Here is a 13,653-nt window from a genome sequence, read left to right on the forward strand (position 1 = left end):
ATTGGGGAATCTTCGCTTCGACGTTTATTGGATTTTACTACCTGCCAATCGAGGTCTCTGACATGGTTAGTGCTGGAGGTACTAGCACTTGTGGTTTTGTTGTTGCCAACACTCATGCTGCTGGTTCAGCAGTTGAGTGTGGGTACGTGGAGTTGTTGTAGAATGTGTCCGTTTGTTCGGGTTTCGAAAAAAAAGTTTGAATTTGTTGGTAATATTTACCATTCACCGTTTCAATTATAATAAATCTGGTGACAAAGTGCAATGTTTAAACTTTTGAGGAAAAAATATACAAAGGTCTTGTTAGCACAAAAAGTACGTCTGCACAGAATGACTGTCACAGAGAGACTGTTCTCTTCTATATGGTAAAAATTCCATTGAGATGTTAAGGTGTATCTATTAGCCTAAATGATCATGTGTTGGGGGTGAATGGACATTTTCTAACTTGTTTTGTTCATGATATCATTATAAGCTTGGAAATATGTAATCCAGGAGGTAGAGTTTTATCGAAGCTGCATTTATAAGAAATGCCTTTAGCAGTTGGGAACTTAGTGTAATTGCTGCAGCAAAGTTAGCATAAAATGCCACGTAAAGAACATACCTATTAAAATAAGGAACAACCAACCAAAAGAAAAGTACTTAATTTGTATATTATTTGCATTTTAGTGTAATTTATTTATGTCGTTCAATCTCCAGATTACAACCCAACTCAGATTAAGTTCTATCGACTACTTGATCATTGAAAATAATTTTCACATCAGTTTTCATCAAATTTGTGCAAGACGATGTCAGAGCAGTCAAAGTATTGCCTGGCAAACGTCTATCGAATGGGAAGCCCATTGTTCGTCTATCAGGATAGAGTTTGTCCTTCAAACCACAGAATGAATAGGCATCGCCACAAACATCGGGGCTACAATGAAAATAAGAGAGACCTCTCAATATTTTTTATGTTCAGATATGAAATTAAATGAATTTACCTATTGTTGGTCTGTTGCACAGCATCGTTGGCATAATCAGAGATCATGACAAACAAATCGAAGGTCATACCCTCGGGTTTGCCCTTGGGCAATAGAAGGTGATCGGGCCATCCACAGCCGCAGAACTGGAATGAAGCCAAAGCTGCAGCGTCTGTTGGTTGTGCATTGGGTCCTACACGACGCAAAGATCTTTCGAATGGAATGGTAACAGACGATTCATCAGAACGACGACGAATGGTATTTCTTCCAGGGGTCACTGCAAGTATTCAAAAAAATCGATATTAAATACACTCATTCACACACACACACATGCACACTCCCAAAAGCTTACAATTGACAGTGAATTTGTCCATCTCGATAGCCAATAGACGTTGATCCTCAAGACTTAGTGGTGTTCCGCGTTCATCGGTCTTGGGGCACAGGAAAATGCGACATGTTCCCTTCTTGGGGGTGCCATTGGAGTTTGTCACATTGACCACATATTCGAATGGAGCATGTTGCAAATGAGTGAAGGTGGCGAAGACACTGCCGTTGGGACCAAAGTCCAAACCAGCAGCCAAATCGACATTCGATTTTTGCCAATAGGTCAAGAGCACATTCGGTGCTGCTGTACGGGAATTGATTCTGGCCTCAACGTTGTTAATGGTAATGCCGCGGTAACTCAAATGGTTTTGGTCGTATGGTGGCAAGAGGGTCTTGAATTTATTGAAGAGCGTATCCAAGTAGCCATGCCATTTGTAGAAAACGGGGTCACGCATTGCAGTTGTCACATCACCCATTACCCCGTACTCTTCCAAGTGGCGAGCGTCAGGGTCGTGGGCAAAGGAAATCAGATTGTGAACCATGTTATGGAGATTACCATAATATTGGCGATTAACCGACAAGGAAGAAGCTTCAACCATATCGCCGAGAATATCAATGCCCTTTACTTCGTCCAAAGGTATGCGTTTTCCAGCAGCCTACGAAGTGCAGACATTAGTCGATATTGTTCTGAAATTTATAGCCCGCTGGCATACTTACATCTTGAACAAATCCTTGATCAATGGCTGCCAAAATACGATCACGCCATCTTTCGCAATCAGACACTTCGAGAACATTATTCACCCGGTTCATGTCACGCAAAACCGTGTTGGCCACGCGGCCGGGATATGTGCGGTTATTAACACTGCTCAAGAGTTTGGGGAAGTATCCCTCAACAATGGGTTCACGCAAGTTGTTCATGATTTCGGTACGTTTCAAGTTGTTGCAGAAACGTTCGACATTGTAGCGGGCTATAATTTGATGGTGCATATAGTAGAACAACTCGCCGCGACGATCCTTTGCAACAACCTCACGTGGTCCCTCTGCGGGATACACCAAATGCCAGTGCCAATGATGCATATTCACCCCGATATCTTCACGGAAATAGGCAACACGTTGTTCATCTTCCAAATCGGAGGCAGTATAATTCCTGGGAATTTCGATTAGAGTCTGCACAAAGTGAAATGATAAGGAGTTCATCTTTGAGAAAAGGACAAAAACAACTTACACGTTTGTTTGGATCCGGTACAAGAGAAGCCTCTTGGCGAGCATCCTGCAAAAGCGAAGGCTCTACGAAGTTTGAGGGGAAAGTTTCAGCAATTGGTGGAACACGAATATTTCGTGTATCCCGACGATGTTGAATAGCAACGGAATAACAGTACTGGAACAGCAAAGGATTGACGCGGTCCCTGAAAGAATGTTTCATAAAAGTCATATCATACCCTATTTGTGGTATACTCCACTTACTTACTTTGTATAGGCACAGAGTGAAGCAAAACTTTGTAAATCAGGACTATCCATGAACAGGCTAATAAGTTGGCTAGCCACCTTCATATGTTGATCCTGGAACAGGGAGAACTGCTGTTTCCTTCCAATAACTTTGGCAAAGTCCAAGTTGGGTTTTCGGGCCAGGTCACGCAATGGAATCTACAACAAATTGATTTTGTATATCCAAATGCTCTAAATATACTGATAACTGATACCACATACCTTGACTTCGACATTATCGCCGTAACGGGTTTGCAATTCTACATTGGAACTACTGTAACGATCGGTGTAGTAACTGTCGGGTAAATCGAAAGCGGCCTTGCCGTTGTCACGCGATGTAAAAACAGGTTCCAGAGGACGCTGGAACAACAGTTCAAGGGCTTTGGTATCGCTCGAAGACATATTTAAACGCAGAAGGAATTATGTTGTTGAAACACTGAAGATATCCGTTTAACTGATGGCCATTCCCAGTCCTCCATAGTTTTTATAGTAGCCGGAACAATGAAAATGTTAGTGATAAGTGCTGGAAATAACACATCGGCGGTTTTCCACAAACCATTCATGTCACAAAAATTTTGGGGCTATGTGGTCACGTTCGTAACCGCAGGAATTGATAATAGTGCGTGTTAACTATTTATTGGTAGCTGAAAAGATCACCATATAAAGAATAAGTGACATAAAGTGATAAGTTAAAGAGAAGGACTTGGTCAGTTTTATCTTCAAAGTATTTTTCTAAATAAGTTTTTTTTAATTCATTTTGAGTTCTCACGATTTCCTGGATGTGTGATTCATTCATTTATCTGTTATAATTCTTCAATTCTTTTCTAAATATAAAGAAATGTTGTTTTCTTTATAACTCTCCTTTAATTCATAATATTGCGTCCACTACTATTCGGGATACAAATGAACAATAATTTTTTAGAATAACCGACTATTGAATGAACTAATCAATCAAGATTTTGGGATGTTTCTGTATGGCGGTTTTCAAAATGTTCAACGTTTTTAAATTAAATTATATAAAGATTTAATTAAATTATATAAAAAAATTAAATTATATATTAAGCCATTTTCGAAGAGAGAAAAAAATAATAATTTTGTTTAGCGATTGAATCTCAATTAAACTTACAAACTCGGCATATATTACTCAGGTAGAGTAACGTTTTCAACTTGATTCGTATTGTTTTCCAAAACAATGTCCTAAAAATTTTCTTACTAATGTTTCTATTTTAGGGAATATGCTGTACCACAATACTGGATGTATAATTGTTTTGTATAAAAGTAGTTTATTTCTAGCTGGAAGATCTGTATTTGCCATTCTAGAAAAGGATCCTAACGTTTTTATGATTTTCCCCTTATTTGTTTTGTATGTTTATTAAATTTCCATAGATTATTAAAAGTAACTGCTAAGTTTTTCATTGCATTTTTAATAGCGATTTCAACATCATTGAAAGTTAGGTTATTATTTTTAGATTCGGACATTACACACCTTCGACATTCCCAGGCGCGTAGCGTATTCAGATAGCTTCTGTTTCGGATGGATTTGTAGTAAAATTAATTTGCTCTATCTAAATTATGTCTAACTTAAGTTAGTGCAGCAAGTGCTAATTCATTGAGAGCATATAGCAAGGAAACATCAGCATATTCCTATATAGGGGAAATCGTACATAACAATACTGTATAAATTAGGCGACAAAATAGATTCCTAGGTGGTTTCGCATTTGTAACAAGTAAAGTACACCTACAGCCAATGTTCGATTATTTAAAAATATTTTGAATTCTGTTATGTGTATTCAAACTCTTGACCCTCTATGCAGTTGGTTCTGAAGTAATGGGCCAATATTGTCCATTTCGTATCGGACCTACATAAATATGATATAAATACTGCGACGTGACATGTTTTGACTTTATTGACAACGAACAAGTTGAAGATTTTTTTTTTCAATTTGTTTATTAGTTACTATGCTTATAACTCAAGAACGTTTTGACGGATGTTCACAATTCATACAACTTCGGAATGGAATCTAGCAAAAAAAAATTGCGTAAAATATGCCAATAAAAATATAAAAGAAAAAATCCTTTTGGCGTGAAATTTTTTCAATTTAAAAACTATATAGAAGATGCGAACACATTTAAATAAACAAAAATAACCGACAAAACGTTATGGGGCTCATTTCAACACATGGACCTACCTACTTCTATCACATGACAATAATCCGTCCAATGAGAACTCAATATGCAAAATTCATTGGGATTGCAATCAGTGAAATACCGAATATAAAAGGAAAAGGATTTCTATTCTTTCAGAAATTCTTCCTAAACTTTCACGATACAAATTATTTATCCTATCCACAATACAAATTATTCAGCTAAATTTTGACACTATACGTCAAATAATGTGGGCTGTATCGTAATTTAAACAAACAGACATACAGACGGACAAATCGACTTCGAGTTTTATGCTGATTATGAATATATATGCATATTTAATGGGGTCTATGACGAACATTTAGTGATGTTACAAATGGAATGAAAAGTTAATATACCAAAGACCTAAAATGGTAAAGACTAGACAAAATGCATTCTGAGCAAATGGTTTGTGGCTATACTACCTTGAATAACAGCTCATGGCATAGGCATGTTAATATAAAAAACACAATTATAGGAAAAAATGACAAATAAAAGTTTGGATAATCCAAAATATTGGTTTCAAAATTCTATTCCATATACCCTCCTAAATAATTGCATATGGCCTTAGCGGTTGAAATTGCTTAACATTTGTAACTATGTTGTTACGATATCATAACAACAGAGGTCTTTTTCACAGGGTTGCCATATTTTACTCTGTCTTGTCCTATCTTTATACTTCTATGTCTTTGAATATACCCTCCTTTCCAAGGTGGATGATATAATAGCATTAAAGACTAAAATTACGGGCCGGCAACGCGGACCGGGCCAGCTAGTACTTTATAAATTAGGTGACAAAAAAGATTCCTAGGTGCTTTTTCATTTGTAACAAGTAAAAAAGTATCGGTTGGTTTTGCCGACAGATGTACACCCTCAGCCAATGTTCGATTATTTAATAATAGTTTGACTTCTGTTATGTGTATTCAAACTCTCGACCCTCTATGCAGTGGGTTCTGAAGTAATGGGCCAATATTGTCCATTTCGTATTGGACCTACATAAATATGATATAAATATTGCGACGTGCCATGTTTGGACTATATTGGTAACTGTATTGGTTAACATGTGTGTGAGGTTCCAGGTCGACCGAAGTATACCATTTTCATGCTTCATCTAATACAGAAAAAAATATTGATATGGGCAAAATTACAAGAAAATCGAACATTTATATCCAATTTATGGGAAATCCTAAATTCCATATTCATCTCAGGTTTCCGGTTGGGAGACGTATGTTAGATATGGCAAGTTGTAAAAAATCTCTGAGAGTTTCGCAATTTATGGCAGTTAAAATATTGAAAACTGTGACACTTTGTGGGTGTGGTACCAGAAGGGGTTCGCAGAAATATATCATCTCCGCAACAGATCTTGTGTTAGCGCAAATCCTGTGTTGATAGAAATATTTGGATGTGCCAAGTCTAAATGAAATCGGATGTTAATTACGCGTTTTATGAGCTTAATGACCATTTAATGATCATTTTGTAACCATTCTTGGGTGGCGCGTGCTGAGTCATGTTGGAATGTCCAAGATCTGCGGCCAAACTATTTACGTGCCCAAGGCTTTAATGCACCCTCCACAATATTTCGTGATAATATTCGGCACTTATTCCTATGCCACGGTCGATTAATACGAGCGGAGAGCGACCATCGACTGTTATGACGGCCCACACCATTACCATAGCCGTGAATGTTTTCTCATCGGAGGAAACCAAATTTGGCAGTTCACCACTTTCGGCCAAGCGAAGCAACTCTTCATGTCTTTTGAGTCTATTTTCTCTCTTTTGCGGTGTAAGTTCTTGCACTTTTTGGAATTTCCATGGTTTTACCCCAAACTCATTTTTCAATATTTGTCGAATGGAATATTGCGATATGTTTTTTTTGGGCACTGCAAAGCGGGTTTCGATCAAGTCGCTTCTTTACTTTTCGAACCATTTTTGCTGATGTTGCTGTTTTTTCCCCTCCACTTCCTTGACGTGGGGCTACGCTACCAGTATCACAGTAACGAGCGATGGTACGAGACACAGAAGATTTATTCACATTTAAATGCTGCAGTGCTCTAACGATAGCCACTTGTGGTTTTCCAGTCAAATATAAAGAAATCACACTATCACGCTTGAATTCCATCACGAATAACTTTTTTTCTGGAAAATTCTCACCAAAATGCTTTTGTACGCTTGTAAACAATATAATGAGCTGTCACTGGAATAATTTTAAGCTGTCGGATGAGTGGTTTAAAAATGACGGCAGTTTTTCATTTCACCCTGTATATTACCCTGTTAGAGTAACGTTTACAACTTGATTCGCCTAAAAACTTTCTTTCAACTATCACCATTTCGCTTTTTATTATAGGGAATATGCTAAACCATGTTGGATAAGCATACAATAATACTTACCGAATACTTGTTTAGCATAAAAGTAGTTTACTCGTCTAGCATGTTTATTAATTTTCAATAGATTATTTAAATAATTGCTTAGGGTTTCATAAAATTGTCAATAGCGATTTCAACCTCATTAAAAATTAAGTTAATATTTTTTGATTTGGCACTACATAGCTTTGACAATTTTTAAAAAAATTCTAGTCGATCGTGTCTATAACTAGATATGTACGATAATCCATAAAATTCGCTCAAACCATTACAAAATATTGTTCGATAACCAAAAAGTTCAGTAAATGAGAGCAAATGAACATAGTAATGTTGACAGCTGCGTTATATTAATTTTTTAAATAACCCGATGCTCATTTCGCGTTGTATGAGCTTCATGGTTATTTAAAATGTTGACCCGTTGTGAGGGAGGTACCAAAAGAGTGTACCGATATATTTTATCTTCACATCAGATTTTGTTCCATACGTTAAGCCTTTTTCTGTGAAAATGTTGACTATTTGTGGGGGAGGCACCAGAAGGTGTGGTCCTATATTGGCAATCCCTCATTATACCCTCAGCCATATGGCTACAGAGGGTATATATCATTTGATACGGTCAAAACGTGCCAAGTCGAAATAACGGTTTTAGACCCTAGATCTCTTTGGACCAAATCCGTTTCAGAACATTTGGGGTCGATCTAGCGATGTCCGTCCGTCCGTCTGTCTGCCTGTCTGGCTGGCTGGTGCGCACGATAACTCTCGAAGGGAGTATCCGATTTGGTCCAAACTGGAAACATCGTAATATTTTTGTCAAACTTAGATTGAGTTCGGAGATGAACAATATCGGTCCCCTCCTTCTGGTACCTCCCCCACAAAAGGTGGGCATTTAAAAAATATATTTTTCTGCCCAGAAAGGGAAAGGATAATCTGATGTTGCTCCAACTTTGCAAATCCTAATATTTTCATCAGTGCTATGTCAGGTACGAAAATGGACAATATCGGTCCACTCCATCAAGTTCCTCCCCCACAAAAAGTCAAAATTTTGAATAATTACAACTTTTATAAAATGTATTGATTGTGTGATTGCTTTCAAATTTCACATATCCCAATATCTGTATGAACACAAGCTCTGGTGTTAAGAAAATAGACAATATCGGTCTATTCAATAATTCTGGTACCTCTCCCACAAAAGTTCGAAATTTTGAATATTCATTAAGCTCATAAAACGCGAAATTAACCTCCGATTCCATTTAGACTTGGCACATCCAAATATTTTTATCAACACAGGATTTGCGCTAACACAAGATCTGTTGCGGAGATGATATATTTCTGCGAACCCCTTCTGGTACCACACCCACAAAGTGTCACAGTTTTCAATATTTTAACTGCCATAAATTGCGAAACTCTCAGAGATTTTTTACAACTTGCCATATCAACCGAAATCCTGAGATGAATATGGAATTTATGATTTCCCATAAATTGGATATAAATGTTCGATTTTCTTGTAATTTCGCCCATATCAATATTTTTATCTGTATTAGGTGAATCATGAAAATGGTATACTTCGGTCGACCTGGAACCTCACGCACATGTTAATAAAAAAATAAAACCGACCGATACTTCTTTACTTGTTACAAATGAGAAACCACCTAGGAATCTATTTTGTCACCTAATTTATACAGTATTGTTATGTACGATTTCCCCTATATAGGAATATGCTGATGTTTCCTTGCTCTATGCTCTCGATGAATTAGCACTTGCTGCACTAACTTAAGTTACTGCAAATCCATCCAAAACAGAAGCTATCTGTATACGCTACGCGCTTGGGAATGTCGAAGATGTGTAATGCCCGAATCTAAAAATATTAACCTAACTTTCAATGATGTTGAAATCGCTATTGAAAATTCTATGAAAAACTTAGCAGTTACTTTTAATAATCTATGGAAATTTAATAAACATACAAAACAAATAAGGGGAAAATCATAAAAACGTTAGGATCCTTTTCTAGAATGGCAAATACAGATCTCCCAGCTAGAAATAAACTACTTTTATACAAAATAATTATACATCCAGTATTGTGGTACAGCATATTCCCTAAAATAGAAACATTAGTAAGAAAACTTTTAAGATATTGTTTTGGAAAACAATACGAATCATGTTGAAAACGTTACTCTACCTGAGTAATATATGCCGAGTTTGTAAGTTTAATTGAGATTCAATCGCTAAACAAAATTATAACAAGAAAGGAATTTATACCTGATAGTTTGTAAATCATTATTTTTTCTCTCTTCGAAAATGGCTTAATAAACCTTTAACCTTACGAACGAAAACCCTTTTATATAATTTAATTTAAAAACGTTGAACATTTTGAAAACCATACATTCACTTTCGAATCGCCATACAGAAATAGAAACATCCCAAAATCTTGATTGATTAGTTCATTCAATAGTCGGTTATTCTAAAAAATTATTGTTCATTTGTATCCCGAATAGTAGTGGACGCAATATTATGAATTAAAGGAGAGTTATAAAGAAAACAACATTTCTTTATATTTAGAAAAGAATTGAAGAATTATAACAGATAAATGAATGAATCACACATCCAGGAAATCGTGAGAACTCAAAATGAATTAAAAAAAAACTTATTTAGAAAAATACTTTGAAGATAAAACTGACCAAGTCCTTCTCTTTAACTTATCACTTTATGTCACTTATTCTTTATATGGTGATCTTTTCAGCTACCAATAAATAGTTAACACGCACTATTATCAATTCCTGCGGTTACGAACGTGACCACATAGCCCCAAAATTTTTGTGACATGAATGGTTTGTGGAAAACCGCCGATGTGTTATTTCCAGCACTTATCACTAACATTTTCATTGTTCCGGCTACTATAAAAACTATGGAGGACTGGGAATGGCCATCAGTTAAACGGATGTCTTCAGTGTTTCAACAACATAATTCCTTCTGCGTTTAAATATGTCTTCGAGCGATACCAAAGCCCTTGAACTGTTGTTCCAGCGTCCTCTGGAACCTGTTTTTACATCGCGTGACAACGGCAAGGCCGCTTTCGATTTACCCGACAGTTACTACACCGATCGTTACAGTAGTTCCAATGTAGAATTGCAATTGACCTGGCCCGAAAACCCAACTTGGACTTTGCCAAAGTTATTGGAAGGAAACAGCAGTTCTCCCTGTTCCAGGATCAACATAAGAAGGTGGCTAGCCAACTTATTAGCCTGTTCATGGATAGTCCTGATTTACAAAGTTTTGCTTCACTCTGTGCCTATACAAAGTAAGTAAGTGGAGTATACCACAAATAGGGTATGATATGACTTTTTTGAAACATTCTTTCAGGGACCGCGTCAATCCTTTGCTGTTCCAGTACTGTTATTCCGTTGCTATTCAACATCGTCGGGATACACGAAATATTCGTGTTCCACCAATTGCTGAAACTTTCCCCTCAAACTTCGTAGAGCCTTCGCTTTTGCAGGATGCTCGCCAAGAGGCTTCTCTTGTACCGGATCCAAACAAACGTGTAAGTTGTTTTTGTCCTTTTCTCAAAGATGAACTCCTTATCATTTCACTTTGTGCAGACTCTAATCGAAATTCCCAGGAATTATACTGCCTCCGATTTGGAAGATGAACAACGTGTTGCCTATTTCCGTGAAGATATCGGGGTGAATATGCATCATTGGCACTGGCATTTGGTGTATCCCGCAGAGGGACCACGTGAGGTTGTTGCAAAGGATCGTCGCGGCGAGTTGTTCTACTATATGCACCATCAAATTATAGCCCGCTACAATGTCGAACGTTTCTGCAACAACTTGAAACGTACCGAAATCATGAACAACTTGCGTGAACCCATTGTTGAGGGATACTTCCCCAAACTCTTGAGCAGTGTTAATAACCGCACATATCCCGGCCGCGTGGCCAACACGGTTTTGCGTGACATGAACCGGGTGAATAATGTTCTCGAAGTGTCTGATTGCGAAAGATGGCGTGATCGTATTTTGGCAGCCATTGATCAAGGATTTGTTCAAGATGTAAGTATGCCAGCGGGCTATAAATTTCAGAACAATATCGACTAATGTCTGCACTTCGTAGGCTGCTGGAAAACGCATACCTTTGGACGAAGTAAAGGGCATTGATATTCTCGGCGATATGGTTGAAGCTTCTTCCTTGTCGGTTAATCGCCAATATTATGGTAATCTCCATAACATGGTTCACAATCTGATTTCCTTTGCCCACGACCCTGACGCTCGCCACTTGGAAGAGTACGGGGTAATGGGTGATGTGACAACTGCAATGCGTGACCCCGTTTTCTACAAATGGCATGGCTACTTGGATACGCTCTTCAATAAATTCAAGACCCTCTTGCCACCATACGACCAAAACCATTTGAGTTACCGCGGCATTACCATTAACAACGTTGAGGCCAGAATCAATTCCCGTACAGCAGCACCGAATGTGCTCTTGACCTATTGGCAAAAATCGAATGTCGATTTGGCTGCTGGTTTGGACTTTGGTCCCAACGGCAGTGTCTTCGCCACCTTCACTCATTTGCAACATGCTCCATTCGAATATGTGGTCAATGTGACAAACTCCAATGGCACCCCCAAGAAGGGAACATGTCGCATTTTCCTGTGCCCCAAGACCGATGAACGCGGAACACCACTAAGTCTTGAGGATCAACGTCTATTGGCTATCGAGATGGACAAATTCACTGTCAATTGTAAGCTTTTGGGAGTGTGCATGTGTGTATGTGAATGAGTGTATTTAATATCGATTTTTTTGAATACTTGCAGTGACCCCTGGAAGAAATACCATTCGTCGTCGTTCTGATGAATCGTCTGTTACCATTCCATTCGAAAGATCTTTGCGTCGTGTAGGACCCAATGCACAACCAACAGACGCTGCAGCTTTGGCTTCATTCCAGTTCTGCGGCTGTGGATGGCCCGATCACCTTCTATTGCCCAAGGGCAAACCCGAGGGTATGACCTTCGATTTGTTTGTCATGATCTCTGATTATGCCAACGATGCTGTGCAACAGACCAACAATAGGTAAATTCATTTAATTTCATATCTGAACATAAAACATATTGAGAGGTTTCTCTTATTTTCATTGTAGCCCCGATGTTTGTGGCGATGCCTATTCATTCTGTGGTTTGAAGGACAAACTCTATCCTGATAGACGAACAATGGGCTTCCCATTCGATAGACGTTTGCCGGGCAATACTTTGACTGCTCTGACATCGTCTTTCACAAATTTGATGAAAACTGATGTGAAAATTATTTTCAATGATCAAGTAGTCGATAGAACTTAATCTATGTGTGTTAGTGTTCTATTCTGGAGATTGAACGACATAAATAAATTACACTAAAATGCAAATAATATACAAATTAAGTACTTTTCTTTTGGTTGGTTGTTCACATGGTTGGGCATATTGTGCTAGATTTTTAGTGCACTAAGAAATAATTTGTGATAGTGCTATTGAAATTGTACTACCACTAAATGGTTTGTGGTAGTGAAAAATCAAGTTGTAATCAGATTCTAATTTGATTCTTCACTACCACAAAACATTTAGTCATAGTGATATAAACATTGTACTCCCACTGATTGTATAGTGGTATTGAAATTGTGAGGGTGCTAAAAATATTGTGCATTATGCCCGTCTCTGGTTCAGTATTTTCATATGTATATTCTTCAAAGCATCGAACAGAGAATTTTGTGCTGATCAAGAATATATATACTTTGTGGGGTCTAAAATGTTTATTTCGAGGTGTTAGAAACGGAATGAGAAACTTAATATACCCTCCATACTATGGTGGAGGGTATAAAAATGCTGAATATTGGGAGGTACCGTTATGTAAGGCCTAAAAAACGTGGGCCCGCTAAAATAATTAAAATACCGAATATTGATACGTACCGTTATGTAACGAGGACCGACATGTCCCATTCACGAACTTAACGTACCTACTAGCAAAATACATCGCTAAATCGACTTAAAATTTTACGCTGATTACGAATATATATACTATTCTGACACGAATATTTCGAGGAGTTACAAACGGAATGACATATATACATATTCCCTCCATAGTTTGGTGGAGGGTATTAAAATTTAAATTTTTTTTGTAACAACAAAAATAAAATCTTCTACAATTTCCAAGTGTCACATATTACTTTAAGTGCACCGTACACGATCAAAATGCAATTATGTGGTGTCAGTGAAAATTTGTATGTATGCGTCACACCTACAAAGCATGAAGCAAAATCTGAATTTTTTGATTTTTCTTGAGAATGACGTTCGATTTCGACGTGTGTGTGTGATGGAGAGATCATGCA

General features: G+C 37.6%; 2 protein-coding genes across 2 annotated transcripts; one reads left to right on the plus strand and one right to left on the minus strand.

The window, feature by feature from the left end:
- Positions 1-636: 636 nt before the first annotated feature.
- Positions 637-3,227, minus strand: LOC131804257 (phenoloxidase 2-like). The gene is made up of 7 exons (XM_059126842.1): positions 2,985-3,227; positions 2,746-2,921; positions 2,503-2,683; positions 1,995-2,444; positions 1,306-1,933; positions 975-1,230; positions 637-907 (listed from the first exon to the last, which is right to left on the minus strand). Exons 1-7 carry the CDS (start codon positions 3,162-3,164, stop codon positions 712-714), a joined length of 2,067 nt encoding a protein of 688 aa, XP_058982825.1. The 5' UTR covers positions 3,165-3,227; the 3' UTR covers positions 637-711.
- Positions 3,228-10,220: 6,993 nt separating this feature from the next.
- LOC101900449 (phenoloxidase 2) lies at positions 10,221-12,707 on the plus strand. The gene is given in 7 exon segments (XM_059126851.1): positions 10,221-10,431; positions 10,434-10,599; positions 10,662-10,842; positions 10,901-11,350; positions 11,412-12,039; positions 12,113-12,368; positions 12,436-12,707. Coding segments are annotated over 7 exon segments (2,025 nt in total). The 5' UTR covers positions 10,221-10,283; the 3' UTR covers positions 12,632-12,707.
- Positions 12,708-13,653: the final 946 nt, after the last annotated feature.

This window comes from Musca domestica, unplaced genomic scaffold (assembly GCF_030504385.1).
Source record: "Musca domestica strain aabys unplaced genomic scaffold, Musca_domestica.polishedcontigs.V.1.1 4, whole genome shotgun sequence".
Lineage (NCBI taxonomy): Eukaryota > Metazoa > Arthropoda > Insecta > Diptera > Muscidae > Musca > Musca domestica.

What these genes read in the sequence shown, in the direction of transcription:
- LOC131804257 (XM_059126842.1), bottom strand. Translation starts at nt 3,164, where the DNA reads ATGTCTTCGAGCGATACCAAAGCCCTTGAACTGTTGTTCCAGCGTCCT. An exon ending in TCACTCTGTGCCTATACAAA is followed by an intron (nt 2,684 to 2,745) that starts GTAAGTAAGTGG and finishes ACATTCTTTCAG; the next exon opens with GGACCGCGTCAATCCTTTGC. An exon ending in ATCAAGGATTTGTTCAAGAT is followed by an intron (nt 1,934 to 1,994) that starts GTAAGTATGCCA and finishes TGCACTTCGTAG; the next exon opens with GCTGCTGGAAAACGCATACC.